Genomic DNA, 25,891 nt, shown 5'->3' on the forward strand with positions numbered 1-25,891 from the left:
AAATAACCGACACTTTCTACCATTACCTTTCAGTAATCTTCATACTTTCATTACTCTTCCTTCATATACCTTCAAAATGTCTACACTCTTCTGCTGTGTTGCCATCGAACCTTATCGTCCTCAATACCTCTCCCATCAACCCAAGTTCAACAACTTCATGTCATGGGCTTCTTTCCCCAGAGAGTCTACTCTTAATGAGACCCAGCATGACCTCTCCCAGCTCAATCCTTCTTACGCAGTCCAGCTTGTTAGACAAGTAAACTTCGGCCCACTGGAGTCTAAAAGATACTTCATCCCTCATAATACATCCGAAGGGCAATACGTTGAAGTGTCTGAGCAAGACTTGATCCAAGCCAACTTCAAGAAGCTAAATACGTAAGTCGACGCGTTTGTGATAAGGCATGAGAACCATGTCGACGATACTAAGAGTCCCTCCAGCTACAAGAACTACAAATGCGGTGGCCACAACAAGTTCTTTGAAGTGAACATCTACCAGAAAGACCCCGTCAACAAACACCACTGGCGCGCTAATATCGCAAGACCCGCTGGTTCAATCGACCTCTAAATTGCTTCTGGTGAGGGGGTCATGTTCATGTAGCCTTACGCCATGCAACAGTTTCAAGGGCGTCATCGCACAACTCATATGTTCTATCGCACTGAATGGTGATTTGGCATAAGCCCCTAAGGTGGTGGTAATGCCCGAGGTATTGGCCCGAGTCTCAAGCTATATGTTGTACGTTTTGGCTAAGGCATCTTTGTAATCTCGCAGAAGAAATCAACTATCATAGGATATTCAATGCACTTCGAAGTGATATGTTTGCCATTGTAGTTCCCTAATTGCGGCGCTCATCTGCTTCGCTACAAATGCCAGCCACCGCATTTGTCCTGTACTTGGGCCGCTCGTGATTAAAGTAGAAAGGGTGAAACCGAGAGTGCCTAGCGTTGAGATGCTATCCATCAACGATCACGATATTAGTGTTTCTACTGAGAGGAGTATTTCTCGGGTCAGGCTATTGCCAGTTGGAATAAGTCTCGCCAGCATCTGCGCTCTTTTCTTTCTGGAGGATTTTGAAGTGACCCCTCACTAACTTCAAATGAGATTCGAGTACTGGAGACCATCTAATAGTTCCATTTTATTCATATCTTATCAACTATAGTCTCTTATGCATCACCCAAGTCTACAATCGCTCCTTAAAGGGTCAATAGCCTTTCCCGGCCCCATTTCTTACTCTAGGTAATACAATACATTAGAGAACTCACATCCTGTCTTGTCTTCAAATCTACAATGCAATGTATTAGAGTCCGCCATACTTCAAACAATTCCACTTGGAGTCCAAGTCAAATTAAGAACTACGGTGCTGTATTTTATCGATAGGTTGTGTTTCACACATAGGGGCTACAATTTGGTCTTATGTACCTTGATATAGAACTTTGGTATTACTTATAGAACTGTTCAGCATTAAGAGTAGCAATATCCAGTATTTGTAACATATCTATCTGGTATTCTTGTCCGAAGAGGCTTACATCAAGGCCTGGAGACTCCAGCGTCACTAACAAAGGAGTCTAGTATCACTAGCAGAAGAGCCTAGCGACAGTTGAGATGCTTACATGAAAATTCATTGCAGCCTTCTGTTTGGAAATTCCAGTCAAAGCTACCTCGCCACTGCATCCCGGAGAGTGTGGTGCTCAAAGATTCAGTGATAGCCAAGACGTCTCAAGTACTCCAATGTCAGTCAGGGACTATGAGACCGAGGTCTTTCGTGAATCATGCAGTGAATACACTTAATCGTTAAAGACTCAGTGACGACTGAGATAATGACATGCTCAGCCTGGCGCTACCCATGCTACCATCCTCTCCCACAGCACACCGACAAACGTGGCATCCTTCACAAACTACAACAAGGATTGCAGATTCTACGCTGTTTGTTGTTCCTGTCGTTACAATGGTAACTGAAATTTTCAGAGCGACCTATACCAAGCAAGACGCCATAGAAAAGTTCTTGAACAACGTCTTTGGAGAAGGAAACGCGACTGTGCAGGTAAGAAGCTTTCTACTGATGTTCTAGAGGCGCAAGGAAGCTGATGTGATAATACAGTGGAAACAGGGCAAGTACAATTGTACGCTCCCAAGACATCTTACCGAGGTCAGTACGTTCCCAAGTTGCTTGCAGCTCTAAACTCCATACTAACAGTAGAAGGCCGAAAAGAAAACGATGCAGGAAACCCTGAACGTTGAGCATCGTGAAAAAACTAAGAACGGTGGTACTGGGTAGATTGTCTGTCACGTGTAGACACACCTACTAGACATAAGTAGCTACTAGACACAAGTACCTACCAGACATAACCCAGAAAGAACCATCACAAAGAAAAGTTCCCAAATTCCAGACTCCTTTACCATAAGGTGAGTTACGCTAATTATTTGGGTACAAGTGCTGTTCAGCTCTTTGGGGAAAGGTCTCAATCATCTGTTGTTATGTGCTAAACGGATTGTCAACCTTTGCTAAACCGCATCGATGAGCGCCTGTATGTTCTAGCGAGGAACTGCATCGACAGCGACATTGTCCTTTCTTATAGATTTTCCAACAGTTTCAGCTTTGTCGGCAGTCCATGGTTTGCCAATAACATAACCCTTCTTCTTAGTGCATTTCGAAGATAACTTCTGGAAAGCGTTTAAAATCTGTCTGGACGATGATCGACTTCTCCCTTACGTAATGACTACTATCATCTCTTTTGAAATGATATCAAGAGCATCGTGTAAGAATTCATAGCAATATGCATGTTGATGTAACTTGATAATCCACTTTTGAATATTAACAAGACCCTAAGGCATTCTTTCGGAACGACTTACTTCAACAACCTCGGCCTTTACCTGCACCACGTAACTCTCTCTATCAGGTCTTCTTGTGAAAGAATAGAAAACATTGTTATTTGCACCGTTGATGGACATCGTGGTCCTTGCATCATCAAACTCTTCGACATATCGAGGTCCGCCTAAGCACCAGGTTATTAGCTCTAGAAACAGACACCCCATTGTCCAGATATCAAAGGCTCTTGATATAGTTCCGCCTTCAATTTTGCATTCGGGAGGGCAGTATCCAGGAACTGGGGGAACCCTTTGATTGGGGATGTTGGAGCAACTCTTAGCGCTGTTGAGAGCCGACAAGCCAAAGTCAGAAATGACTAAAACAATTTCATCTTCATCCCCTGATTTCTTAAAACAAAGTAAAACAAAGAACGTCATCGCACTTGATGTCCCCATGTCTGCCATAGCCACTGGCTACTCCTTGGTCTATATATTTCGGATTATGTATAGTCTGGAGCGCACCGATTAGTCCTAGCAGTTGGTTGGATAACCAGATTGTCGCCTTGCGGTGCCTTGGGGGTTCTCTCCTCTCCAGGTACTCGCTGAGATCACAGATCGCACTAGGGAAGATAAAACCTCTTTCTTCTGCACATTGAAAAGCACACAGGGCGGTCACTAGGTGGGGGTGCTTGAGTCCGTTGAAAAGCTTAAGCATCTTCCACTCCTCTTGGAACTTTGACTCATTATCGTGGCTTGTGGTGTGAAGTGTCTTGATTGCAAACTTTGTACAATCAAAATTGATCTTTTGTTTGGCTGATCAGCTTTCCCTCGTTGTAAAATAGTGTTTGAATGGCTTCTACTTACACTTGCCAATAGTTGCTGATAGGAATGTGAAGTTGGGTGGATGTCGACTCTTGTCACTATTCCAAAAGTTCCCATATTATCTGAAACATCATCATGGGGATCAGATGGTGTTTCGCGAGACCGACGCCACGGCTTGCAGGTGTCTTTATGTAGATAGTGCACTTTCAAAGGCTCATCTGCTGTCGAGCTGAAATATGGTGTATCAACTCTCCACTGATACGATTCAAAGTATTCTTTCTCCGAACTTTTCCAGCCTTCAAAACATGCGATAGGTTTGTTAGGTCCGGTTAGAGGATAGACCGTGTTGTTCTCAATCCTGATAGGCAGCTTCTGGTCGTTAAACCCAGCATTTACAAAATGCCGAATATCATGGCAGCGTTCTTGTAATACGAGCAGTGCGAAAACCTTGAGGAACGCTCCCGGTGGAGTACAGTCTGCTGAGACTTCTGCCTCTGGCGGATGGATTTTGTCGACGTATTTATCAACTTCCGGATCGTCGAATCCATGTTCACGTCGTTTTAATTCGGCCTTAATTCTTGCTCGACTCAAGATATGCCGCAGCAACTTGTCAGTCCAAAATCGACCATTTACACCCTCCACACCATAATCTCGCAGGAGTTTCCCCAGTTCACCACATATACTCTCTATTGTGACGAGTCCATTGCCTTCATACTTGTACTTCTCTCTCAGCGCCTTTCTAAGGCCACTAGGCTCGGTCTTTAGGTTTGTCATTTGATCTATTTGGTCAGCGTGGATTCTATGGGCCTAGATATCAATATAGTCGCAATCTAGGTCCGCGATAGCTCAATGTCACTTACTATGCGCATTCATATATCCCAGATTATCTTCTTGCAGCAGCGTGTATCCCTATATCCATCGATGATGTATATAGCTTTCTATTGGCAGCTTTCGTAAATCCAGATGGTTAGCCCTGTATGCTAGACCACAAGGCCCGCTCTGAGCAGTTTAGCTAAGTATAACTATTTCAGGACCCAGAAAAGCTTACCAATGGTGTATTGATTATCGATTCTTAGGCAGTAATCTTTCTCTCATGCGGATAGCCATTTGTCATACGCTATTAGTCTCGAAAGCCACGCAGGCACTTTTCATTGGCTCGTGCGAGGAGTTTCAAGGGTTCGTCACACGTTGCAATGTTGCCCAACATTGCAATGCCTTGACATGGCCATTGACTGTTTGTCAACGCTCATGCATTAAGGAGGGGTAAATTTTTAAAATGTCGCAAGCACAGCCCCTTCAGGAAAGGTAAATAAGTGGCATGTGTGCTGATCAAAGGCTTGTCTGCCACAACTGTTTTCATTCCCTCTAAAGTCGGTATCGTGACTCTGCAATACCAGAAAGTCATGAATTGGGCAAATGACAATGCTATATGCTGCGAAAATGAAATTAGCAGAGTATTCAAATATCAAGAGAGACCAACAAGCCTCGTACGAGTACATTCAGACAAAAGGGTTTGTATTCTACCATCGAAACGGCTGCAGTTTACTAACAGTATTTCAGAAGCCTTTAGTATGGACAATGTCTAATAGTAGTGATTGGAATGAATGGTTCAATCAGGTCGGCATTACCTTTTGTTCTTAAGCTTACTGAGACTCACGGCGTTCTAGCAGCACCCAAAGCTTGATGGATCAGACTCAGGCCTTGTTCTGATGTATATAATCCCCTCATCCATAAGCTTCAGAGGTTGATAATAGTGTTAGTCTATCAAGAAGAATCGGCGAACCTATTATCGATCCAGTGAAGAGTATCGAATCGAAAGACTGGATCAAGGCTATCCGAAAAGCAACAGTACACGATAAAACTGCTTTTGACAAAAGTCTGCACGGCACTGGCGGTCAGCGTAACTTACGAACATTGCCATTTTCCGAGCAGTGCTTTCAGGACATTTCAAAGAAGTTCTTTATACATGATTCGATCAACAGTGTCGTAAGTCGAGCAAATATTTCTCAGTTCTCAGCCGTCAAGCTAGGAATGGGCAGGCATGATGGTCATGAGCTACCAGCACATGGTACGTATCTCCTGATTAATGAGCCCGGGTAACTTCTCATGCCGGGACAGTATATAGCGCCCGAACTTCAAATGCTTGGGAGGGTGACCTTGCCGTATCTGCGACGTACTTCCCGCATTGTAGGCTCACATTCGCAGTCATGTTTGGCTGTCCGCTGTCTGTTGAAGCAGAGATATTGACACGGCTTGAAATGGCGACCTACGAGATATGCCACCCACTATTGATCCCTGGTATGCTTGTCGGGATCGAGAGGCGACGCCATCTGCCAATTATAGATCACACTCTTGATGGAATTGAAGCGCGGTTCCTGGAGGTGGACGATCCCGCGATCCCGAGTCTCTGCAATACATAACAGAGGCAGAGAAGGTCACTCGCAAGGAAGCAAAGAGATCAGCCTGGCTGGACATGCTGTATCTCCGCAACCAGTTGATGAGTTGGAATACATGCTTGGAAGCCCTGTACGAACATGCAGATCACCTTAACCGGACAACATTTCGAGACATTAGTATTTCTTCTCAATTGGGGAATAGGTCTGTCGAGGAGTTTAGTATTCACGGAGACAGTTCTTCAGACTCTGGCGCAGATTGGAATGCCCCAATCGATTGGTTATGTTTGGGAAACAGCCAGGACAGCCAGGAAACTAACAAAGCTAATACAGATGTCGTTCTTGCGGATTTTCAATTTGGCAATAGTCAAAAGTTGGAGTCAATAAGAAGTTCCAGGGGCTATATGAGACGAACAGGTGCCAAATTGCAAGCAAGACTGCGGGAGGTTATCAAGGACTATAATGAAAAGATTCGAGAGTGCACAGCTGGTTTTGAAGGCATGGCCATGACGACGCAATGGGTTAGTCATCCTTTTGTCTTCTTTGTCTCTTTCAAAACCTTTGCTAACAGCGTCGAGACTCAAGGTGAAACGAACGTCGAGATAGCATTGGCGACTAGTCAGGACTCACGTCATATGCGTTCCATCGCACTACTCACTATGATATTCCTCCCTGGAACCTTTTTTGCAGTAAACCATGGTTCGAAGAGTTCGATAGCCTACTGACAGATCGGGTAGAGTATATTCTCGATGGGATTCTTTGAGTGGAAACCCGACGATGGCACGATATCTGTGTCTCAGTCCTTCTGGATCTACGTGGTCCTCGCCCCAGGCTTTACAGCTTTCACCGTTGGAGCGTGGTGGTACATCGGAGTCTATCGCTACAAGAGACACAGGAACATTCCCTCAGCACTCAGTGCAAGACGTTTCCTGAGTCTAAGACCACTCAAGTCTTTGCGACATCGGGTTGTGAAGGCTATAATGGAAAGGGTGAATAAAATTTCATCTCCTCCATAACTTTAGAACTTCGGTATTGTCGAGACTTATTACCCTAAATCTCTAAAACAATTCTGCCTCGTTGCGCTTGAGATGCAGTTGGTCATTATCTTGGATTTTGGTGAAATAGATATAAGCAATTAATTGTATTGTCGAGATTAGAAGGTCAAAGGTCTTAGTTATCAAATATAATTAAAATGTTATAACTGTTAGTAGAAAGCCTGAGACAGAGACTTAACACATTTCAATTGTTTAGAAATACATTATTACTGTTATTTAGATATTTAATTTATATAATCTAATATAAACCTTGAAACCGTTATGATATCTAAAATTGTAACTTCGCCTCTCACCTACAGTAGACTTATTTCTTATTCGAAACATCTAGTAAAGACAGTCAGCCGAGAACAGAAGACCGTCGTCATGGAGCTATTACTTACTGAACTGGAAATGGATGATATCTCCATCTTGAACAACCTGCAGAGAATAAAAGTGAGCTTTTGTGGCAATTCTAGTCGTTTGCACTTACATATGATTTTCCTTCTTGACGGTACTTGCCAGCTGCTTTGATGGGACCCATGGACTTTTGTCCTTCGCAAAGATCATGGAAGTCTTGATAAGCGACAACCTCAGCCTTAATGAAGCCTCTCTCAAAGTCACTGTGGATAGCGCCAGCGGCTTGCGGAGCCAAGCAGCCCCTAGGAATAGTCCAGCATCGGATCTCCTTCTCACCAGCTACATACGAGTCAGCGTTGGTGTTACTACCCACCAGAGGATGTATACAAACCTGTGAAGTAGTATTGCAATCCAAGCTTTGTGAATCCTTCAGTGATGATCTTGTCCAGCTTTGACTTAACCTTGATGTCCTTAAGAAACTCAGCTTGAGCATCGGGGTCATCCTTCAAGCTGTGTAGCTTTTCTTCGAACTCGATCGAAAAGGGGATAATGTCACGAGGGGTACCGCCATGCTCAGTAACCCACTTAGCAATACCAGGTAGGTACTTGCACTTCTGTCGAAGGTAGTCTTTCATTGTCAAATTGACGAGGTAAATGACTGGCTTGGTGGTGATGAGCTGAATCTTCTCGTTGATGAGGGCGATCTCGGCAGGTGTCCAGCTTCCATCTCGAACTGGTTGGTCCTTTTCCAGCATCTATTTCGTATCAGTTTTCTTCCCATTACCCGATTGTTACTTTTTTTTCACTAACCTCTTTAATCTTGGTTGTTGTCTCAGTGAAGAGAGGCAGCATCTTGTACTTGCCACCAGCCTTCTTGACGATAAGCTCCTCAGCGACGATTTGCTTCGCGAGAATATCTAAGCTCGACGTTAGTTTATTTCTTTACCGCAGAGATGATACATACCGAGATCCTTCTTGCAGAGCTCGCTTTGGATGGTGTCTATATGAGCCTTTGTCAGTTAAGTTGCCTCTGGATACGGTGCTGGACTCACCCAAATCCCGAACAGGGTCAATCGAGTCGTCGACATGCAAGACCTGGTCGTTATCGAATGCTCTGTAGAATAACCCAAGTAAGCCTGGTTCCTTACCATTCTGTTCGACAGAACCTACCTGACAATATGGAACATGCCATCAACGGCCTGGATATGTGACAAAAAGGCATTTCCAAGACCTTCTCCCTGAGAAGCTCCCTTGATCAAGCCAGCAATGTCGGTGACCTGAAGATAAGCAGGGTACATAGAAGGAGGCTTCCAAAGATCACAAAGAAAGTCCTGAATTTCACCGACTTAGCTCATCCCTCACCGATATTTCGTAGGACCCCAACTTACATATCTCGCATCCGGAACAGCACATCTCGCCTCATTAGGCTCAATCGTACAAAAGGGATAATTCTCCGCCGCAGCGCTCTGCTCAGTCAAGAGGTTGAACAAGCTCGATTTTCCAACATTGGGAAGACCGACGCATCCCATCTTCAAGTTCTTGCGAACTCTTCCAAAGGCAACAACATTATCGATAACGGGTTCGGGTTTCTTGGGAGCCATTTTTGATAGATACTTGCTGAGATTGAGGTTGAGATGTTTTTCGTTGGTGTTTTTGTTTTGAGAGGATTCAAGGGATACGAGTGTGAGGAAGACTTTTCAGAAGTGGCCTGATAGCCCACTTTAAAGACATGGGTATAGAGTGTTCTGGCCAGTTAGTCGAAAGCCACGTTGATACGCTGTAACCTCAAGAAAATATGAGAAAACGATGAATATTGATGCTGATTGAGTTTATTCAATGTCTATTACGGTCTATTAGTCAAGATAAGTACAGAGAGGTTCCAGTCTAGTGCATACAATGCTTCATATTGCCCAGTGAGGGAAAAAGGCATTCGTGAGGGGTATCACGTGAAGGACCCTGAAGATTTAGTGGAGGGGCGGAGATGCCGTTAATAAACAGGTCTAAGCCTAACTCAGCTTCGGTTAGGAAGCGAGCCACCGTTGAAACGTCGCAAGCACGGCCACGGCCGTGATTATCTCCAGCCACGACCAAGCCACCATTAGGGACTAAGTTTAGGACAGCTACTCCGTATCCTAAGAGATGAAAAGCTCTAGGTAAATCTGGTAGAGATTTAGAAGACCTCCAGACCAGGCATCAGGTAATTCACCAATGAGTCTCGTAACAAAGTTGAACCGAACTCTCTAGTCTTATTATTCTAACTAGCACTCTAATTACCAGAATCCATGGGCCAGCCCATTACTTCCAGCACCCCATCACTCCAAGCCAAGACATAATCTCTCCCCTTCACCCCAGCCATTACATGCCTTGCTGCTTCTTATCCAAGCCTGCAAGAGGCTTTGTACCGTGCATTATATCTTAGTTGCAACCAGCAGCCTGAGCGTTTTGCTTGTTCTGGCCACCTTGGTGGTGACGAGCCTCGAGATCTCGCTTGCACTTGTTGGCCTGGGCGTTGTTGCCAGTTGCTGCGGCTGCGGCTTGGTTACGGTTGTTGCCATTGCGGTTGGCGCCGGCGGCGTTGGCCTTGTTGCCACCTTTAGCTCCCTGATGGTGGCGAGCGACGAGCTCCTCACGCTTGTTGTTCTTGCCGTTCCTGCCCTTGCCCTTTGCTCCCTGGTGGTGACGAGCTACGAGTTCCTCGTCACGCTTGTTGTTGTTGTTACCGTTGGCGTTACCGTTGTTAGCAGCGGCATTATTGTTGTTGTTGGCAGCGGCGTTGTTGTTGTTGCAGCCGTTGGCAGCAGCAGCAGCTCCGTTACCATTGGCGCCGTTAGCATTACCCTGGGCATTGCCTCCCTGGTTGCCCTGGTGGTGACGAGCTACAAGCTCCTCATCTCGCTTGTTGTTGGCATTGCATCCATTGGCGTTGGCATTGGCGCCAGCGTTAGCATTGTTGTTGGCGTTTTGACCCTGAGCCTGGTTGTTGTTTTGGCCCTGGGCCTGGTTGTTGTTGTTCTGTCCGCCCTGGTGATGGGGCTATGCTTGTTAGGTGAAGTGCTACCAATAGACATGAATACGACTAACCTCGCGTTTCTCGGCGCTGAAGATGGGGAGAGCGAGAGCGTCTGCAGGGAGAGCTGCAGCAGCCATTAAAGCCTTTTTTATGTTAGCTTTGAAGTACCATGACCATGGTAAGCAACTTACAGCAACATGTCCAAAGCTGGAGCGAGAAACTCGGCTATCTTGAGAGAAGGCCTGAGCGGCGAGGACAGTGACGACAACGTTGGAGAAATACATCTTGACTTGGAAGTGATGAAAAAAAGGTGTAGAAGTGGTTTTCTGACCGGCAGGTAAAATGAGAGTGATGTAGAATAAAAGTAGGACTAGCCTTGAAAGTTGATGAGAAGAGAAAGACGTTTGCGTCAAGCAAAGCTAAACTCAGATGATTGAAGAAGGAAATGTGAGTTGGTTGAAGAATTAAGATTAGAGCTGAAGATGCTAAGCTTCTTATACTTCTTGACATAGGCAATGTTAAGCCTAACTTGAGATGATAACCCCAGATTCTTTACGTCTTAGAATAGATCGTTGCCCCCTCGATCTCTCCAAGTTCAGAGAATCGTCAAACGCAAGCGCCAAGACAAGACCGATAGTGTTTGAAGACATGTTGGATATGATGCCGACATTGCCGCCCTGTTGAGTCAACAAAGCCGTATACTCTGTACGAAAAAGGCGCTTTCTCCTTGATACCCTCGTCGGCCTCCCGCTAGGCAACTTTGGAGTCAAGGTGTAGGGACGGTTAGAGCGGCCAATCATGAAACGCCAGCCTCGGCCGAAACCCAAGGCTCTGGTTGTTGTTTGCTTAAACGCGAAAACGCGAAGTGACAAGCCAAAGTCGATGGTGGCGCGTGATTGGTGGAAGTAAAACTCAAACAAGTTTCGATGGTTTCATATGATTGGTCTAGAAGACACGACCCCTGACGGCTACGACGTATAGTGCCTCACGTTGCCTGAGAATATCACTCACCCCTGTTACAGATATTGTCTGAGCCTATAATTCTCGGTGACTAAGGGTTTACTATTCCTGATTCGAGATCTGTCAAACCCGTGAGGCTGGAACATTGTTTTAAGTGGGCGGTCTGGATGACTTCAAGTAGTATTCTGTTGTCGCACGAACCATTTCACGTTTCGTCTTGGCGTTTGAAGAGCTGTTATTGGGAGCCGATTATCCGCTCACTGTCGAGCATAAACGCCAAGTCAAAGAATACCAATTATAGAATCAGGTTTTTGGGCATTGATATATACATCATTGCTCCAAAACTCGTCGCACTTATTTTTTTCCCTCATCGCCCTGGAGGTTGACGTTCATTCTCTCACTGCAGGCCAGTCATTTTCTCTAGCTTTTTCGAGGTTCAGTTAATCATTTTCTGCAACAATGGGTTCAAAGTATGGTCCAGTTCCTGAAGATGAGGAGCAGCAAACTTATGAGAAGAACGCTCTCTTGTCACCTCTGCCCATTTACACCAACATCTCGCCCTTCATTTCACAACCAGGCGCACATCCAATCTTGATATGGATTTGTCATGGCGTCTTACTCTCCTTCTCATTGGCGTTCTTCGCCCTTTCATTACTGCTTCGCGCCAGTCCTTTACAAAGTGGCGTCTGCAATCAGCCAAATTTCCCTTACTGTGAGTTTATCGCAGACGGTTCTTAAGCCTCTACTGACGTCGAATAGCTCCTGCGGAAAGTGTTGCAGACTTCCATACGGTCCGATACAATATCACTCCAGCCCTCGAGATGTCCGAGTTTGTCGGATACGGGCCCGAAGTTGACAAAGCGTGGAACCATGTCACATACGACGTCGGTGATCAAATGATTTCAAAAGCTGAGCTTGACAAATTGGGTCTTGATCCTAAATCTCTCAAGGTCAAGGATCCCAAGACAGGGCATACGGGCTATCGCGTCGGAATCCAAGTATTCCATCAGCTTCACTGTCTGAACTTGCTTCGACAAGACACCTACAGGGATTACTACTCCAAGATGGGTGGCGATATCGAGGTTGAGCCTGAAGACTTGAGAGGACATCTTGGTAAGTCGGACTCTTTGGGTCAGTTGCTTGATCAATCCTAATATGATTTGTAGATCACTGCATCGAGATTCTTCGAAACAACATAATGTGCCAGAGCGACACTGGTGTTTTCGCATTCAAGTATTACGATGGCTATGATGGTCACTGGCCTGATTTTAGCACGCTGCATACATGTCGGAACTTTGATGCCATTCGAGACTGGGCGTTTGAGCATGCTGTTGTATTTGGGGATGAGGACTGAACAAATCGTGGAAACCACCTAGATAGAAGTGTAAGACCAACTATAACTTAGAACTCTGGTGGCAGACAATGAGCCATTAATCTCGATCTTTACTCTCTCATTGACCTGGCTGCGCAGGCCTTCAACTGCAGTAAATTTATGACGTCGGGTTTTTCACATGTGATAAATGATACCAAGCGTTATGCCTACCAGAAGTAGTATTGATAAGAGTTGCGACAAACTTCCGACTTACATATGATGACTTCTGACTGGTTGAAATGATGTGGGGAGTTTATATCTCAGCTGTCAATTATTCACAGAATGAAACTGGGCATGCAAGGTGATAACGTCAGATGAAAAAGTCCCTGCAGAGTGCTCATTCAAGCTTAGCTATGTATGCATTTTAATTGGACCGTCTGACTGATCTGGTGGTGATAAGATAAGATGGGGCCGATAAGATCTTCAACACTACCCTACAGAGATAGATTTAAATAGTAAAGAGCCATATCTCGTGTAAAAGACTAGGTGTATGCATTAAATAATATTAAATTCAATATCTAGAGTCCCTATCATCTTTTTATTCTTTTCCTCTGAATATTCCTTCGTTACTCTGAGCAATGTGATCTGGTTCTTATGTGTTAGCAATTTTCACTAATGACTCGATGATTCTGAGGCAATAAATTACCTACCAAAGGCAATCCCTTGATCCGAAATATCCCAATTGACTCGCCAAGCCGGCATCGGCTTGAACCCCAGCATCACCTCCACAATCTATCAAGATAATGTGATCACTTAGCCTAAGCTTAGCAAAAGTTCTCAAGCTCCGGTAGTTAACCATACCATAATGCTTCATTTTAAGCTTAGAGGGAATTGACCCGCCCAGATCAAGCCCGTGCGTCGGCAGAAGATCCTTCCAAGACGGGAAGGTCTCTTGGCGTCCGAAGTTCGGCTGTCTCGTATTTACCACGGCGGCCATTTCCTTTAACAGAAGGTCCAGGGGTTCATTTCCGAACACTAGCATAGGTACGGAATAGACACCGCGGCAAGCTGTCCACTCATGAGTCAATATGGCAGGTCGAATTTACGGAAAAACTTGTGTAGTTGCTCTTATGGGGAATTGGCATAGATAAGGATGGCGAGTTATGCTGTGATGGGATGGACCTTTGATCTGGATGAACGGAGATATGGCATAATTGGAAACGATCGCCATGAGATAGTAAGATGGATAGATTATGCCCGCTATATATCGCTGATGAGAACAAGAGAACATAATTATAAATATCAAGTGTAGTTGCATAGATTATAGTCGATATCCTCATCTTCGTCTATCTCTTCACAACTCACCATCGCAACAATGGTTTCCAAGCTCGCTCTCGCTCTCTTCTTCGGCAACGCTCTGGCTGGTCTGGCCGGCCGCGCCATTCCTCCTCGCTGTGCCATCGCCGACCCTACCCCCGAGCAAGTTCAGCACGCTCAGAACCTGAAGAAGATCGAGTCCGTCTCCAAAGTCGCCGCGACCTCCATCATCGTCGACACCTACTTCCACGTTGTGTCTTCATCCTCCTCAAAGTACATCACCAAGGCTAAGCTCCAAGCCCAGCTCAAGGCCTTGAACGATGCTTACGGTCCTCATGATGTTACCTTCAACCTCATCGATACCACTTTCACCACCAACTCTAACTGGGCTGCTGGAAATGGCGAGGTTGCGATGAAGAGACAGCTTCGTCAGGGTGATTACAAGACTCTCAACTTGTACTTCACTGACGTTGCCAAGCTTGACGGTCTTGACGCTCTTGGATACTGCTTCTTCCCTGAGCCTAATGTCTCGACTGGATCTTCAACCTTTATCCGCGACGGTTGCGTCATTGTCGCTGAGACCGTCCCCGGCGGTTCAATGGCTCCTTATAACCTCGGTGGAACTGCCGTTCACGAGGTCGGCCATTGGTTCAACCTCTTCCATACTTTCCAGGATGGCTGCACTGGTGGAGATCTGGTTAGCGATACCCCTGCTCAGGCTAGCCAGACCAGTGGATGCCCTGCTCGACGGGATAGCTGTCCTAACCAGGCTGGTGACGACCCCATCCACAACTTTATGGATTACTCCGACGAGTAAGTTATTCCCGAAACGTTGATTGATATAATTACTAATACTTATTCTAGTGTTTGCTACGAGGAGTTTACCCCTGGTCAGAAGACCCGCATGCACAGTGCTTGGACCACTTACCGCAAGTAGATTTGCGATTATGAGATGAGATGAGATGACATGTATATAAATGTTTGTACATATTTCTGCATGGGAGCGAAGTGGAGTTTGTGAGTTGATGGGCATGACTGTATTGGTGTTATCTGGATAGCGAGTATGAGATTAGACATGAAGAGATGAGTTGATCTGAAACGTTTCACAGGTTTTAGTCAATTGTACACCCTGTACGGGGTATAGTGAAACCACGGTTCCTTCGGTAGTCGCCGTGAAATTCTTTGAAACTTCGGCCAATCCCGAGAGATTCCCTCACAAAACCCATTCATCTTCTCAAGCTCAAGGAGGATACTGGCTTGAGTGGCCTGCCCACTCTGGCACACTTGAACAAGCTGGTTCAGGCTGGCAAGCACCGCAGCTTGCGAACTTTCCAGGGAGCAGGGTTGGTAAAGGACAGTGTTCACACTTGGTGAAGTCGGGGGAGATGGCGATGGTGCTTGGGGCTGGGGGAAGGTGGCTTGAGCAGTGGCTGGTGGGGCAGGCGGGACGCGAGTCGGCGGGTGAGGGATCCGGACAATGCGTTGGGCCTGGCGATGTCGTGAAGCCTCCGTCGAGTGTATGCATTAAATAATATTAATCCAATATCTAGAGTCCCTATCATCTTTTTATTCCTGATCAAGTGCCAAAGCACGTGCCGTGCCACGTGACTGTTGCGTTTTATTCATGTTGATTAAAAAAAGGCCGGAGCGCAGAAAACAGGAGGCAGGGCTCAGACTGCGATGCGACGTCTAAACAGCTCTAGTATAAAGAAATAAGAACTTAGAGCAAAGTCCCCTAAATTTAGTTCAGCATAAGGGGCATTTCCTCCAAATAATGAGGAACGTATTTTTTCTGCGCCCTCGATCAGATAATATTGAGGGACCATAGCGAACGGCGATTGAGTCGAAGCTGGAGCTGGATCCATAGCAGGAGGTACAGCAGCATGAAGAGGAGGAGTTGAGACATGAGATAGAGCAAGAGTAAGAGTAAGAGTAGGAAAGGTAGGAGTAGTAACAGGACTGAAAGTGGCATTATGACGGGAATCGTGGCTATAACCGATGTCGCAGTTGGTGACGGAGGACGAGGAGGTGCAGCAGGAGCTGGGACTCCTGTGGTCGGAAGCTATCCTCGGCGCTGTCGAGAGGCAAAAGTTGATGATTGCACCCGTGGTACACCATTTTTCATGGCAGGTGGCTGTCTCGATGAGCGAACCATTGCTGTTAGTGTAAGGGGAGGAGAATGACACAAGTAACAAATGTGTAGTGACTATTAGAATAAAAGTTAGGCCTGATGAGGGACGCCTAGCATGGGCAGGCTTTTAAGCCCTAGACACGTGGAGTACAAACTATTCGGCCTCTCCAAACTCTGCTTGAGTGGCGTTGATTGAATCTTGCCTGCTAGCCTGATGCTTTTCGAGATGATGATAGTTACTGATCACCATGAGCAGCCGACAATGAAGAAGGAACGTGGCCATCTATTCGCATAAAGTGTGACGAAAATTAATAAAAGATTAGATCAAACTAGGGTATGCCCATGTTGACACATCGATCATATGATAAGGTTTCGGCGTATCTTGGACCGTGATGTAGGTAGTTGGCATGCTGCCCGAAATATGCTTTTGAGGGCGCTACTTTGAGTTAATCAACCTGGCAGCTGATGCATCAGATACCAACCAGACTCTACTTGAACTAATCATCAAGGACCATAATGAACCCAAGTCGCCCAAAATCTCGGATCAACACCAGCTTGCCGCTGTTCCAGAACAGCTTGTCTCAACGCCCGCGCAGATTGATCTCCGGTGACACCCGTGCCTCCTTTCAACAAGTCAGCGTAAAAGACCTTGGAGACAAGACCACAAGTCTCATCTTCTGCTTTCCACAGACTAGCCACCACACAGGGTACACCCGCCATTTGGAACCCAGCGGCAAGATGGATCGATTCCTCAGGAAGCATTGGATCACCTGTAATGGCTGTTTCACACGCAGAGACATATATGAGAGAGCAGTTTAGCTTCTTTGGCGCTGACATCATGCTTTGAACGTCGAGGACGTTTCCTCTTGTGATCTCGCCATTTGAACCTTGGGTGTACCAGTCGCGTAGGAGAAGACCGCTACGTGCTGGGTTTAAGTTGTCGACTTCCCCGTGGCAGGCGAAGTGTGCGACCTGCGAGTTCAATAGACCCATGAGGGCCTCCTTTCGGACTGGGCGGTCATGGATTACGGCCTCGTATCCTCCGCGAGTGAGAATGGTGTCAATAGCTTCGATCTCACTTGAGGCATATTGAAGCGGCGTAAGGTGGTCTGTTGTCTCCATCTTGACCAGCATCGCTTTTTGTTGTCCACCATATTGCATGACCTCTTTCTCACGATGTCTCACAAATGACAAACCTCGAAGGGTATTTGTATACGATGGAACGCATCGATCCAGCACCGTGCAGCGCTCTCCCGTTTCTACTGCCCGTCGATGATCTCCAGCCGCATGAATGGGCCAAGCATTAATGCTGCTTGTCGTCAACCACCATACCCTCGGCAAATTTCCATCTTTGGGAGCCCCATCATACCCCAGACTGAGTAGAATGGGTTCTGCTACAACGTCCCAGAGCCACGTAAGTAGATAATGGAGAAGATCCCCGCCCTGACCATCTCCGTCACTCGACATATCAATGGCTTCACGAAAGAGCTTTTTATGCTCCCTGATATCATCAACAGTGAATTTGGGAAGCGACATCTTCCGGATGTCAGTGGTGGTTATGATGAGAGCGTAGCCACCACTCAGAGGTTCCGTTTCGACTATGACGATGGGACCAGACTCCGCAAGTTCATAGAAGTGCGAGTCCTCGCGTGGAAGCCTAAGAAAATCCTGGAACCCTTCTTTTGCTCGGATCTCGGCTATCAGCTCCTGAAACGAAGTTGACTTATTGAAAGCCGTCTGACTCTGGAGAAACTTCTTATCGAGGTCAAATCGAGCCGCTCGCTGGCCCTTGACCTTCTCAGAGATCCTCGCTTCAATGAAACGAGTTGCCAGATCTGGAAACTTCACCTTCAATTGATCTAACCCAGAATCAATGCCCTTGTTGAGAATCTCCTCCCACAAGACGCATCGGCTTCTCTCATATAACCGTAGCGCCTCAACCACTGAATCTCCAGCGGCAAGCGAGAAACAGAGAGCAAGTGTCGGTACGGCTTGGAATTTCTTGGCTTGACGTAACTGATCGGCCCGAGTGGTACAAGCATATACCGCAAAGGGGAGATCCTCAGCTGCTTCTCGTATGTAGTTCCTTGCAGCTGTCGAGTCTTTTGCTACAATATGCGCAAACATGGAGGCATAGACCTTCGTCCACGCGAGCGCATGACGAGCGATGCCAGGTGCGGATGAGAATTGAGCCATCATTATCAGGTATGCATTTGCAGCGATGGTACTCAGCGGAGCGGGACTGACGTTCCAGATTGCGATGAGTAGTTCTGCTTGATTGATGAGAAGGCCTCCGCGGTTAATGTCGTCCATACCGCCCAGCGAGATACATTCTTGGAAGTTCACGAGTGCATCTCGAAGGTCTCGTAGACTGAGTGTCTTTCTAGCTCTGTACTGCAATGTACGTGTCAGATTCACCCGCGCTGAGAACAAGTAAAATTTGTCCATGCATCCACAAGAGAGAGCTTTATTAAAGTTCGTTTCAGCTTGAGCAAGAAAGTTCAAATCTTCCTCTCGGTGATATTGACGAAGATATGCTGTTCCGAGCATATTATGCAATGCCGAGATTTCGACCGGGGGAAGATTCAAATTCGTTCCCAGGACCTTTTCCACGATCTGGCCAGCTCTGATGACATCTCTAACATCGTTGGTATCGTCGTACCTGAGCTGAAGAGCATGGCTGAGACTTCTCGTCCGGGAGCCGGCCCGAACTTCGGTAGGCCCAGTTGAGTCCAGACAACTCTCAAAGGCCTTCATCGCTGTGTTGATGTCTTCCAGCCTTCCAGAGAATTTGAACTGATACATAGCCGTGTTCCCCAAACCATGAGTCAACATGATATCCATGGCGCCACTTGTAGAGCCTTGTTCCTTCGAGGCATCGAGGCCATCCTGATATGCTTCAGCTGCCTGGGAAAGATACTTGAAGTCGCCGGTGCATTGACATTTGACAACGTAAGCGTTGCCGATATCATTCGTGACAGTAAGATAAAAGGCATCCGTCCGAGATGTCAGTCCCTTCGCTGCAATCAGTGCCGTCAAAGCACCATCGATGAACTGCTCTTGTCCCGGAATCTGAGCTGACACAAAAGCCGCCCTCCCTGAAGCTCTCAAACATCGTGCTTTCATAGGGTCATCGAGGTCGTTGAGAAAAGGCAAGACATCGAGATTTGCTTGACATGCGCTACGGAGATCATCTTTATTTCCATTGGCTTCGAATCTGAGGAGAAGTGCTATGGCGAGTTGTTGATAGCAGTTGATCTGTTGATGACCTTGTAAGTCTGGGTGGTCGAGGGCGTCTTGTAAGCATTTAACAGCCAGGTCAATTTCCGAGAAGAGCCCGGTTTTGCTGAATTGTTCTTCATGAGTGCCTGCGTCCCTGATCAGTCGTGCCGGTGTTTTTGGTGATGGATCAATGATCTGTAGCTCATTCATCCGCTCGATAAGTTTGTCTGCTTCGACTTGCGTTTCCCGGTGATTATTCTGTTCAGCTCTTTCACCCAGTGCATTCGCCAACTCTTCTAGTGCCTCTGTGGAGTTTGGATGAACCCGAAGGGCTTGCCTCAAATAGCCAATCTCAGCAGAAGGATCTCGTGTGTTCTCTTCCTCATTGAGCTTCTGCTGTAATGATGCCAAGTTGATGAGACAGTTGAATCGATCTTTCGGACGCTTTTCTTCCGAGACTGCGAGTCCTCTGTTGAGAGACGCCTTTGCCTTCCTAAGGTTCTCGATATCCTGGTTCAGGTCGTATAAGTGAACGAAACACGCTGCGCGAGCACGATGGATATCTGCAATGGTGTATCTGAAAGGCGTCGAGTCGAACTGGCTTGGGACTGAGTCTTCAGCAAGCTGGAGAGTGGCCATACTCTCACGAAGAAATCTTTCCTTGTCTTCTTCCTGAAACAAGGCTTTTTCCTGCTGCAGCTTTGCTAAGCCAAGATAAAAGATCGGTTTCCCTGGGAAAGACGTCGCCAACGCTTCTTGGAAAGCCGCATTCGCATCCTCAAAATCGACCTCTTCGTGGGTAACTTTGTACCTTTGTGTTAGGATATCGCCGAGGTCGTCCAGATGCAATGCTCGGTTGGAATGATCCCGCGGCCCAAAGTCAACAGCCTTTCTGAGATATTCCACTGCCCGATCCAGAGCCTCAGGCTCATCATCCGAAGTTGCAACCTCCCATTGTCTCCGCAGAACTCTCCCAAACATGCTGACAACGACCCCTCTCATGGGTTCGCTTTTGAGAACGTTGAAAACAGCCAGAGCGCCCAAGATAGCGGCATCTTTCAGGCCAGAAGTACTTTTGCCGACACCTCTCGTCATTAAGACTTCTTCACTTGCCATGGAGAATCGCTTTGCTCTCTCGGAGCGATCCGAAAGCATGACAGCATAGATGTACTTGCATGTTTCGGGATCTACGTCCTTTAGAAAATCTTTATTGCGGCAAAACTGACCGTCCGGAATGAGCTCTTCATCTTGTTTTTGAGATGCAATCAATGCTGCTGCATGTTCTAGTTGACTGGTGAGATCTGACGCCATATTGAATGTTGTGAGAACTGGCACTTGTACAGTAATTTATTTAGTGACGAGAAAAGAGAGGAAAGACTACTTGAGCAAGCACTAGGAACAGCAACAGGCGTTGTGATCACTGGACTCTGATGCGGGGTTTTCAATCTAATGTATGCAAGAGATTTGAAACATTGGCCCCAGGAGACAAAAAGATTGGAACGATTCTAGGACGATTTACGTCCTTTTCAACTGCAAGTTGACGGGTTTATTCTTCCCTCGATTAGCGAACGGATGCGACCAGCTGATAGGGTAGAGTATCACAGGCTGCAGCGCAGTGTAACATTGCGTGCATAAATATTGGCACACTATTAGCGCCACATCGGCTAAATCGGGTCCTGAGATACGAGGTATTTGTGCTGCCTGCTTGGTCAGTTGACCTAAGATAAGAACAGACCTACTACCCCTCTGTCATGCAATAAAATCTTCCAAAACGTTAGAAATAATGGGCAAGGCTTTAGATCTCAAGTATGCCGAGCTCATGCGCGCGCATCCTTTCGGCACAGCACTGTATCTCCCGATCCCCTCGAGTCAGTTCCAGCCCGGATTCATCGGATATTTTGACTCGACTGGGGCCTGGAATCCTATCGGAAACCTCACATCGTCGCCAAGCTTACCATCGGGGCTGTCATCCATCGACGGCACAACATTGAAGCGGGCGCCGTCTCAGAAACAAATATGGGGACCAAAACTGGGCAACGAGACAAGAGGTCGCGCCATCGATCTCAGCGTTGGCCTTGGGGCAATACCTATGCTGGCAGCCGCAGCACTACCCTTTGATGTGTCCGCCTGCTTTCGATTCCAGGCAGATAAGAATCACGGCGCTGTTCTTCTTACTAGTGGTCCTGTTGTCCATGAGCGGTATTATCATAAAGAGCCTCTTCTTCAGTGGATGAGGCAGAACGCGAAAAGCATAGTGAAATCGCACCCCGAAGTCAGAGATAACGGCTTGTGGATTATCACTTCCACATGGGCAGCAGAGAATGCATCGGTGAATTGCTGGAACTCCAAAGACAAAAGCGTTGATGTTGGGTTCAGCACAACGGCTCTGGAGTTTGGCGAAGTGGCTCCAAAGGGAAGCTACCTACACGGAGGGAGTGCAGAAGGATGGATAAGCACCCAGAGTGACGATGTAAGCTTTTTGTCACTTCTGTTTTGTTACATGGCTAATAAGTACAGAACGACAAAGGCCATGTTGTCTTCTTCCATGGCATCAGATTCACATGGGTTCCCATTCGTGGAGTAAGTCACCAATCTGAACCGTGAAAGTCAAAAGCTGAATCACTGCAGTTGACAGAAAAGAAGAACGTCCCCGGGAAATTTCGAGGAGATGCTCGTACAACGTCCGAATCCTTGACGATGTTTGAGGATGACTTGGGCGATGGGACTTTCGAGGTACAGTATGAAGACCAGACTGAAAAAGAGAAACAAGATGCAATGCACCAGGACGACGATGAGGAAGACGCATGGGAGTAGACCTAGCTGTGTGATGACTAAGATAGAGCTTCCTAATAATTATTTATCAACAAATGGAAACTGGCCTTGTGATCTCATTTTTGGACTCTATTTTACTTGTGAGTATTGATGAGGTCAGGAGTTCAGTAATACAGCTCATGCCGTCCAGTTCTCGCTTTTAAGCCAAACGTATACATCGAATCACAGCCAATGGCAGATCACTGCACTTCTGGTAAAGCTGTCATGGGGATATATACTTTTGTGAACAAATAAGCTTCAACGTTGGGGATTGGGCATTTTGCCCTAAGCCTGTGCGCTAAAAGTCGGTTGGCTTTTGGATTTCGCAATGCATCTGTCACATTTTTTTCTTCATATAAGAGACCATAGACTAAGACGTACGTACGTGCTGAGTCCCCCCCACACGAATTTCCTTCATCGCGACCTCGTTGGATCGACTGAATAGCCATAGTGACACTTCTCGACAAGCTGAAAAGGTTAATTGTCTGCAAGTCACATGAAAGGTCTGCGCCTGAGAGTCAAATGCCGATATCAAACCTGGTTCGGACCGGCGATGCCTCAAAAAGCAGCGAGAGCAGAGTTCGCTCTACAAAGATACCCCTCGGTGTTGATGATATGATCACCATGCCTAAAACAAAGCAATCGCCTCAGATAACCCTCCAAAGTATTCCTACAGAGCTTCTGACCGAGATCGTCACTCTTCTCGAACCGGTTGACCGTGCAAGCCTGGCTTTCACATCAAGTTGTCTTCATGGCCTCTTTGGCAACACCACAAAGCTCAACGGATTCGATAGTTGGATGCTTGTACAACGGCTTGAACGAATCAACATGTGGCCTTCTGAAATCCTTTGCGAGATCTGCCGGAAGTTTCACGAACCTCGGAAGAGTCGTGAAACATTTACTGAAAAAGAAGGCCGGCCGTCGTGTATCAGGAATGGCGCTCAGTATATGCAGCAATTATCTATTTCGCCTAACCTTCCGACTGAGGTTCATTTCGATGTAATGGCTGCTATATCGAGATCCCACCATTTTAACCATGATTCTCTGTTTCTAGGCGAACCGAGTGTACAGTACGTGTCGCCGTTCGTCAACGATGATGATGAACTTATTGTACGGCTACAGCAGACTCAGCATTTCTCCAGCCAGAGACACTTGCTCCTCAAGTCACAGAGGATACTGTTCCCCGGACGAACCGCAGGTCGTGAGTCGAATAAGCTCATTGAGGGCCTTGAAACTCTACACCAGACTTTTGAGGAGCTCTCCGAACTTGGCACAATCTGTGGACATGCTAAATGGATTGATCTGTACCCGTTCATCACTCGCCCCGAAAAGGGGCTCAAGTGGCACCAAGGACAATGGTCATTCCGCCACTCAGGTCTACAAGAGTTTGACCTACCCGGCGAACAACTACGAGAGTGTCTATGGACACACAAGGGAGACTGCTGGTTGACTTGCCAAGCAAGAGCCAGACTAGACAGCGCCCTCGATGGACGCATATGGTCCTGTGGCGGTTGTTCCACTGACTACGCCGTCAACATCATCCGGTCAGAGAGCTCGTGCGCGAACTATATCGTCATGACATCGTGGAAAGACCTCGGGACTTGTATTAGACGAGATGATCCGCTGTGGCAGGAACATTTGGACTCTGATATTGATGCGGGGCATAGGTGTGAGGAATTTGGTACGATAGCGGAGCAGATTGAGAAGTTGACGAGGGGGGCAAGGACGAGAGTGTATTACTTTCCTCAAATTTCGAAGAAAAGGCTGCGCGAGATCTTCATTGATGAGGGAGGGGATAAAGAGCCGAAAGTCAATAGGAAGGTGGAGGTGGATTCGTGAGGTCCTGAGATTATATTTCTGCTTATTATTTGTAGAGTTGGAGTCGAGATGCACATCATTACGATCATGAAGGTCAACAGCTACATTCCTTGACTAGTTCATCATGGATAAGGAAAAGAGAAAAAAGGGTCTGTTAGAGTACAAAAAGCATAGTTAGTCAGATATGTCTTTGTACTACTGGTTGTACCAAATTAATAGTGTGCTCCCTGAGATTGTGATGGGACATTACGTGCATTGTTCCTTTAGGCTGCAAACGGATGTTCTGTGCCCCTTTGATGTGCATAAGAAGTAGACCAGGGCCCATTTAACCGACTACGAGCGCCTCCACCGACTTAGCTAATATTAACTGTCTGGGTTATGTGAGACTGAGTTCCCGGATATGAGTGCCGAACGGAACGCTTGGTGGGCGACATGTCGATCAGAGGGTGATCAATCAAGGAGGGTAGGAGATACAGCTCAGGGACATACAGTAACACATTTTTATTCCCGGTATAGGAGAACTCAGGAACGGCGGTTGAATATGCGGCGCATGTTGCTATGCTCCCTTTTCTGACACAGCCTTATTGGGCTGTCGAATCATATAACAGTTTTCGTAGGTTATCTGTGAGTCAATCTTGAAATGTGATACAGACTGAAGGAAACTAAATCTTGTAGAATACTTTATCTAGTTGTTTCTCATCACTTCTGACACGATACTTACGGCCTCCCACTTTGTAGCAGCCCATAACGTCTATAATTATAGACGGTTTGTTTCAATCTGCTGAATTCCGAACCGCGCAGTATGTTTAGTGAGCCAGAAGTACCATCAGCAAGATAGAAGACCAGGTCCAGTCGCCTGCAAAGGTTGATAACATCGATGATGCAGCTTGTGGATCGAGCAATCAGTGAAAGAAGCTCGCTGGTAACACTGATTTACCTTGTCAATCTCAGATGAGTAGTGGTCATGGCGATGGCAACTACGCTCACAAGAGTCTTTGAAGGGTGTTATTGAGAGTGCCAAGAGTGTTAAGAGGAGTGATCCAAAGTCCATCACCGAAGCAATCCCTTGGTATATTTTCTTCCCGAATATTGTTAACGTTTACCTAGATACGGAACGAACAGCTTCTCTTGATGATTGGATCCGTGTCTATCATAACACCAAGAACAAGAACGCCTATTGGTTCCGCCAGAACTTGGGAGGAGGGAAGTTTGACCAGTCGGTTCAGTTCAATGTTGATATGAACTGTGATTTGGATCATTGTGAGTACTTCCAGTTTCGCCTCACTTTAAGCATTACTGATTGTGATTACACCAGGGTACGCCCTTGCAGATTTTGTAAGTGCACCGTAGTAATATCCTATTAGCTAGCGCATTGATAGCTTGGCCAGAACAGTGACGGTCTCGATGACTTCTTCTGTATCAAGGAGAACGCTGTATGGCTCTCGCTCAACCGAGGCGGAAAACCTCTCCAGTTCTCTAGTATTGGTTAAGTCATCGGTGGTTTTGACTGCCTGAAAGCTACTAGTGTTCGCATAGTAAGTCAGTCAGCATCAGATCCCATTTGGTGGAACAGCTGCTCTAACATGCATATTAGACATTGGAGGCGATGGAAGAGCAGATCTTTGTCGAGTCAAGTTACGGCAAGATAGCGTGCGTTCACCCTGAGGCTAACGAGCCCGGTCTGGCAGTGATAGGTGCTCTCGACCGTGGCTGGGGTGACAAGTCTCAATGGCAAGGTTTCAGCACCGCCCAAGGCATTCGTGGAACTGTCTTCAGCACTGTGCAACCAGAAAAGCCCGGTATTACCCTAGGTATGACATATCTCAAATTTCGACTACTTCGACGTATTGGTTCGGTTATGAGTGACGGCTAATCTCATGAGCAGCTCACACGTGACACGT

At 46.6% G+C, this 25,891-nt stretch overlaps 13 protein-coding genes; 8 read left to right on the forward strand and 5 right to left on the reverse strand.

The window, feature by feature from the left end:
• Nucleotides 1-76: 76 nt before the first annotated feature.
• On the forward strand, nucleotides 77-565 carry FFUJ_12726 (uncharacterized protein; the record flags this gene model as incomplete). XM_023582366.1 has 2 exons in its annotated part: nucleotides 77-375; nucleotides 439-565. The coding sequence occupies 2 exons, from the start codon at nucleotides 77-79 to the stop codon at nucleotides 563-565; spliced, it is 426 nt and encodes a 141-aa protein (XP_023434911.1).
• A 1,378-nt stretch (nucleotides 566-1,943) lies between these two features.
• On the forward strand, nucleotides 1,944-2,273 carry FFUJ_12727 (uncharacterized protein; the record flags this gene model as incomplete). XM_023582367.1 has 3 exons in its annotated part: nucleotides 1,944-2,039; nucleotides 2,097-2,144; nucleotides 2,199-2,273. 3 exons carry the CDS (start codon nucleotides 1,944-1,946, stop codon nucleotides 2,271-2,273), a joined length of 219 nt encoding a protein of 72 aa, XP_023434912.1.
• A 431-nt stretch (nucleotides 2,274-2,704) lies between these two features.
• Nucleotides 2,705-4,399, reverse strand: FFUJ_12728 (uncharacterized protein; the record flags this gene model as incomplete). XM_023582368.1 has 4 exons in its annotated part: nucleotides 2,705-2,800; nucleotides 2,849-2,991; nucleotides 3,326-3,605; nucleotides 3,668-4,399. 4 exons carry the CDS (start codon nucleotides 4,397-4,399, stop codon nucleotides 2,705-2,707), a joined length of 1,251 nt encoding a protein of 416 aa, XP_023434913.1.
• A 666-nt stretch (nucleotides 4,400-5,065) lies between these two features.
• On the forward strand, nucleotides 5,066-7,034 carry FFUJ_12729 (uncharacterized protein; the record flags this gene model as incomplete). XM_023582369.1 has 7 exons in its annotated part: nucleotides 5,066-5,140; nucleotides 5,186-5,242; nucleotides 5,293-5,336; nucleotides 5,386-5,693; nucleotides 5,744-5,923; nucleotides 6,352-6,707; nucleotides 6,756-7,034. 7 exons carry the CDS (start codon nucleotides 5,066-5,068, stop codon nucleotides 7,032-7,034), a joined length of 1,299 nt encoding a protein of 432 aa, XP_023434914.1.
• Nucleotides 7,035-7,377: 343 nt separating this feature from the next.
• FFUJ_12730 (probable GTP-binding protein) lies at nucleotides 7,378-9,010 on the reverse strand (the record flags this gene model as incomplete). XM_023582370.1 has 9 exons in its annotated part: nucleotides 7,378-7,397; nucleotides 7,454-7,490; nucleotides 7,543-7,748; nucleotides 7,801-8,164; nucleotides 8,220-8,326; nucleotides 8,374-8,409; nucleotides 8,462-8,523; nucleotides 8,580-8,740; nucleotides 8,798-9,010. 9 exons carry the CDS (start codon nucleotides 9,008-9,010, stop codon nucleotides 7,378-7,380), a joined length of 1,206 nt encoding a protein of 401 aa, XP_023435175.1.
• An 814-nt stretch (nucleotides 9,011-9,824) lies between these two features.
• On the reverse strand, nucleotides 9,825-10,703 carry FFUJ_12731 (related to AAC-rich mRNA clone AAC11 protein; the record flags this gene model as incomplete). XM_023582371.1 has 3 exons in its annotated part: nucleotides 9,825-10,442; nucleotides 10,491-10,562; nucleotides 10,611-10,703. 3 exons carry the CDS (start codon nucleotides 10,701-10,703, stop codon nucleotides 9,825-9,827), a joined length of 783 nt encoding a protein of 260 aa, XP_023434915.1.
• Nucleotides 10,704-11,838: 1,135 nt separating this feature from the next.
• FFUJ_12732 (uncharacterized protein) lies at nucleotides 11,839-12,733 on the forward strand (the record flags this gene model as incomplete). XM_023582373.1 has 3 exons in its annotated part: nucleotides 11,839-12,091; nucleotides 12,139-12,492; nucleotides 12,546-12,733. The coding sequence occupies 3 exons, from the start codon at nucleotides 11,839-11,841 to the stop codon at nucleotides 12,731-12,733; spliced, it is 795 nt and encodes a 264-aa protein (XP_023434916.1).
• A 1,333-nt stretch (nucleotides 12,734-14,066) lies between these two features.
• Nucleotides 14,067-14,945, forward strand: FFUJ_12733 (probable metalloprotease MEP1; the record flags this gene model as incomplete). XM_023582374.1 has 2 exons in its annotated part: nucleotides 14,067-14,821; nucleotides 14,873-14,945. The coding sequence occupies 2 exons, from the start codon at nucleotides 14,067-14,069 to the stop codon at nucleotides 14,943-14,945; spliced, it is 828 nt and encodes a 275-aa protein (XP_023434917.1).
• Nucleotides 14,946-15,678: 733 nt separating this feature from the next.
• On the reverse strand, nucleotides 15,679-16,163 carry FFUJ_12734 (uncharacterized protein; the record flags this gene model as incomplete). XM_023582375.1 has 2 exons in its annotated part: nucleotides 15,679-16,082; nucleotides 16,124-16,163. The coding sequence occupies 2 exons, from the start codon at nucleotides 16,161-16,163 to the stop codon at nucleotides 15,679-15,681; spliced, it is 444 nt and encodes a 147-aa protein (XP_023434918.1).
• Nucleotides 16,164-16,643: 480 nt separating this feature from the next.
• Nucleotides 16,644-20,672, reverse strand: FFUJ_12735 (uncharacterized protein; the record flags this gene model as incomplete). Its single annotated transcript, XM_023582376.1, has 1 exon — nucleotides 16,644-20,672. One exon carries the CDS (start codon nucleotides 20,670-20,672, stop codon nucleotides 16,644-16,646), a length of 4,029 nt encoding a protein of 1,342 aa, XP_023434919.1.
• Nucleotides 20,673-21,144: 472 nt separating this feature from the next.
• Nucleotides 21,145-22,175, forward strand: FFUJ_12736 (uncharacterized protein; the record flags this gene model as incomplete). XM_023582377.1 has 3 exons in its annotated part: nucleotides 21,145-21,831; nucleotides 21,879-21,941; nucleotides 21,990-22,175. The coding sequence occupies 3 exons, from the start codon at nucleotides 21,145-21,147 to the stop codon at nucleotides 22,173-22,175; spliced, it is 936 nt and encodes a 311-aa protein (XP_023434920.1).
• Nucleotides 22,176-22,796: 621 nt separating this feature from the next.
• Nucleotides 22,797-24,011, forward strand: FFUJ_12737 (uncharacterized protein; the record flags this gene model as incomplete). The annotated part of the gene is made up of 1 exon (XM_023582378.1): nucleotides 22,797-24,011. The coding sequence occupies one exon, from the start codon at nucleotides 22,797-22,799 to the stop codon at nucleotides 24,009-24,011; it is 1,215 nt and encodes a 404-aa protein (XP_023434921.1).
• A 943-nt stretch (nucleotides 24,012-24,954) lies between these two features.
• FFUJ_12738 (uncharacterized protein) lies at nucleotides 24,955-25,863 on the forward strand (the record flags this gene model as incomplete). XM_023582379.1 has 6 exons in its annotated part: nucleotides 24,955-24,994; nucleotides 25,113-25,250; nucleotides 25,306-25,325; nucleotides 25,370-25,469; nucleotides 25,509-25,525; nucleotides 25,585-25,863. The coding sequence occupies 6 exons, from the start codon at nucleotides 24,955-24,957 to the stop codon at nucleotides 25,861-25,863; spliced, it is 594 nt and encodes a 197-aa protein (XP_023435187.1).
• Nucleotides 25,864-25,891: the final 28 nt, after the last annotated feature.

The sequence above is a fragment of the Fusarium fujikuroi genome, chromosome FFUJ_chr08 (assembly GCF_900079805.1).
Source record: "Fusarium fujikuroi IMI 58289 draft genome, chromosome FFUJ_chr08".
Taxonomy (NCBI): Eukaryota; Fungi; Ascomycota; class Sordariomycetes; order Hypocreales; family Nectriaceae; genus Fusarium; species Fusarium fujikuroi.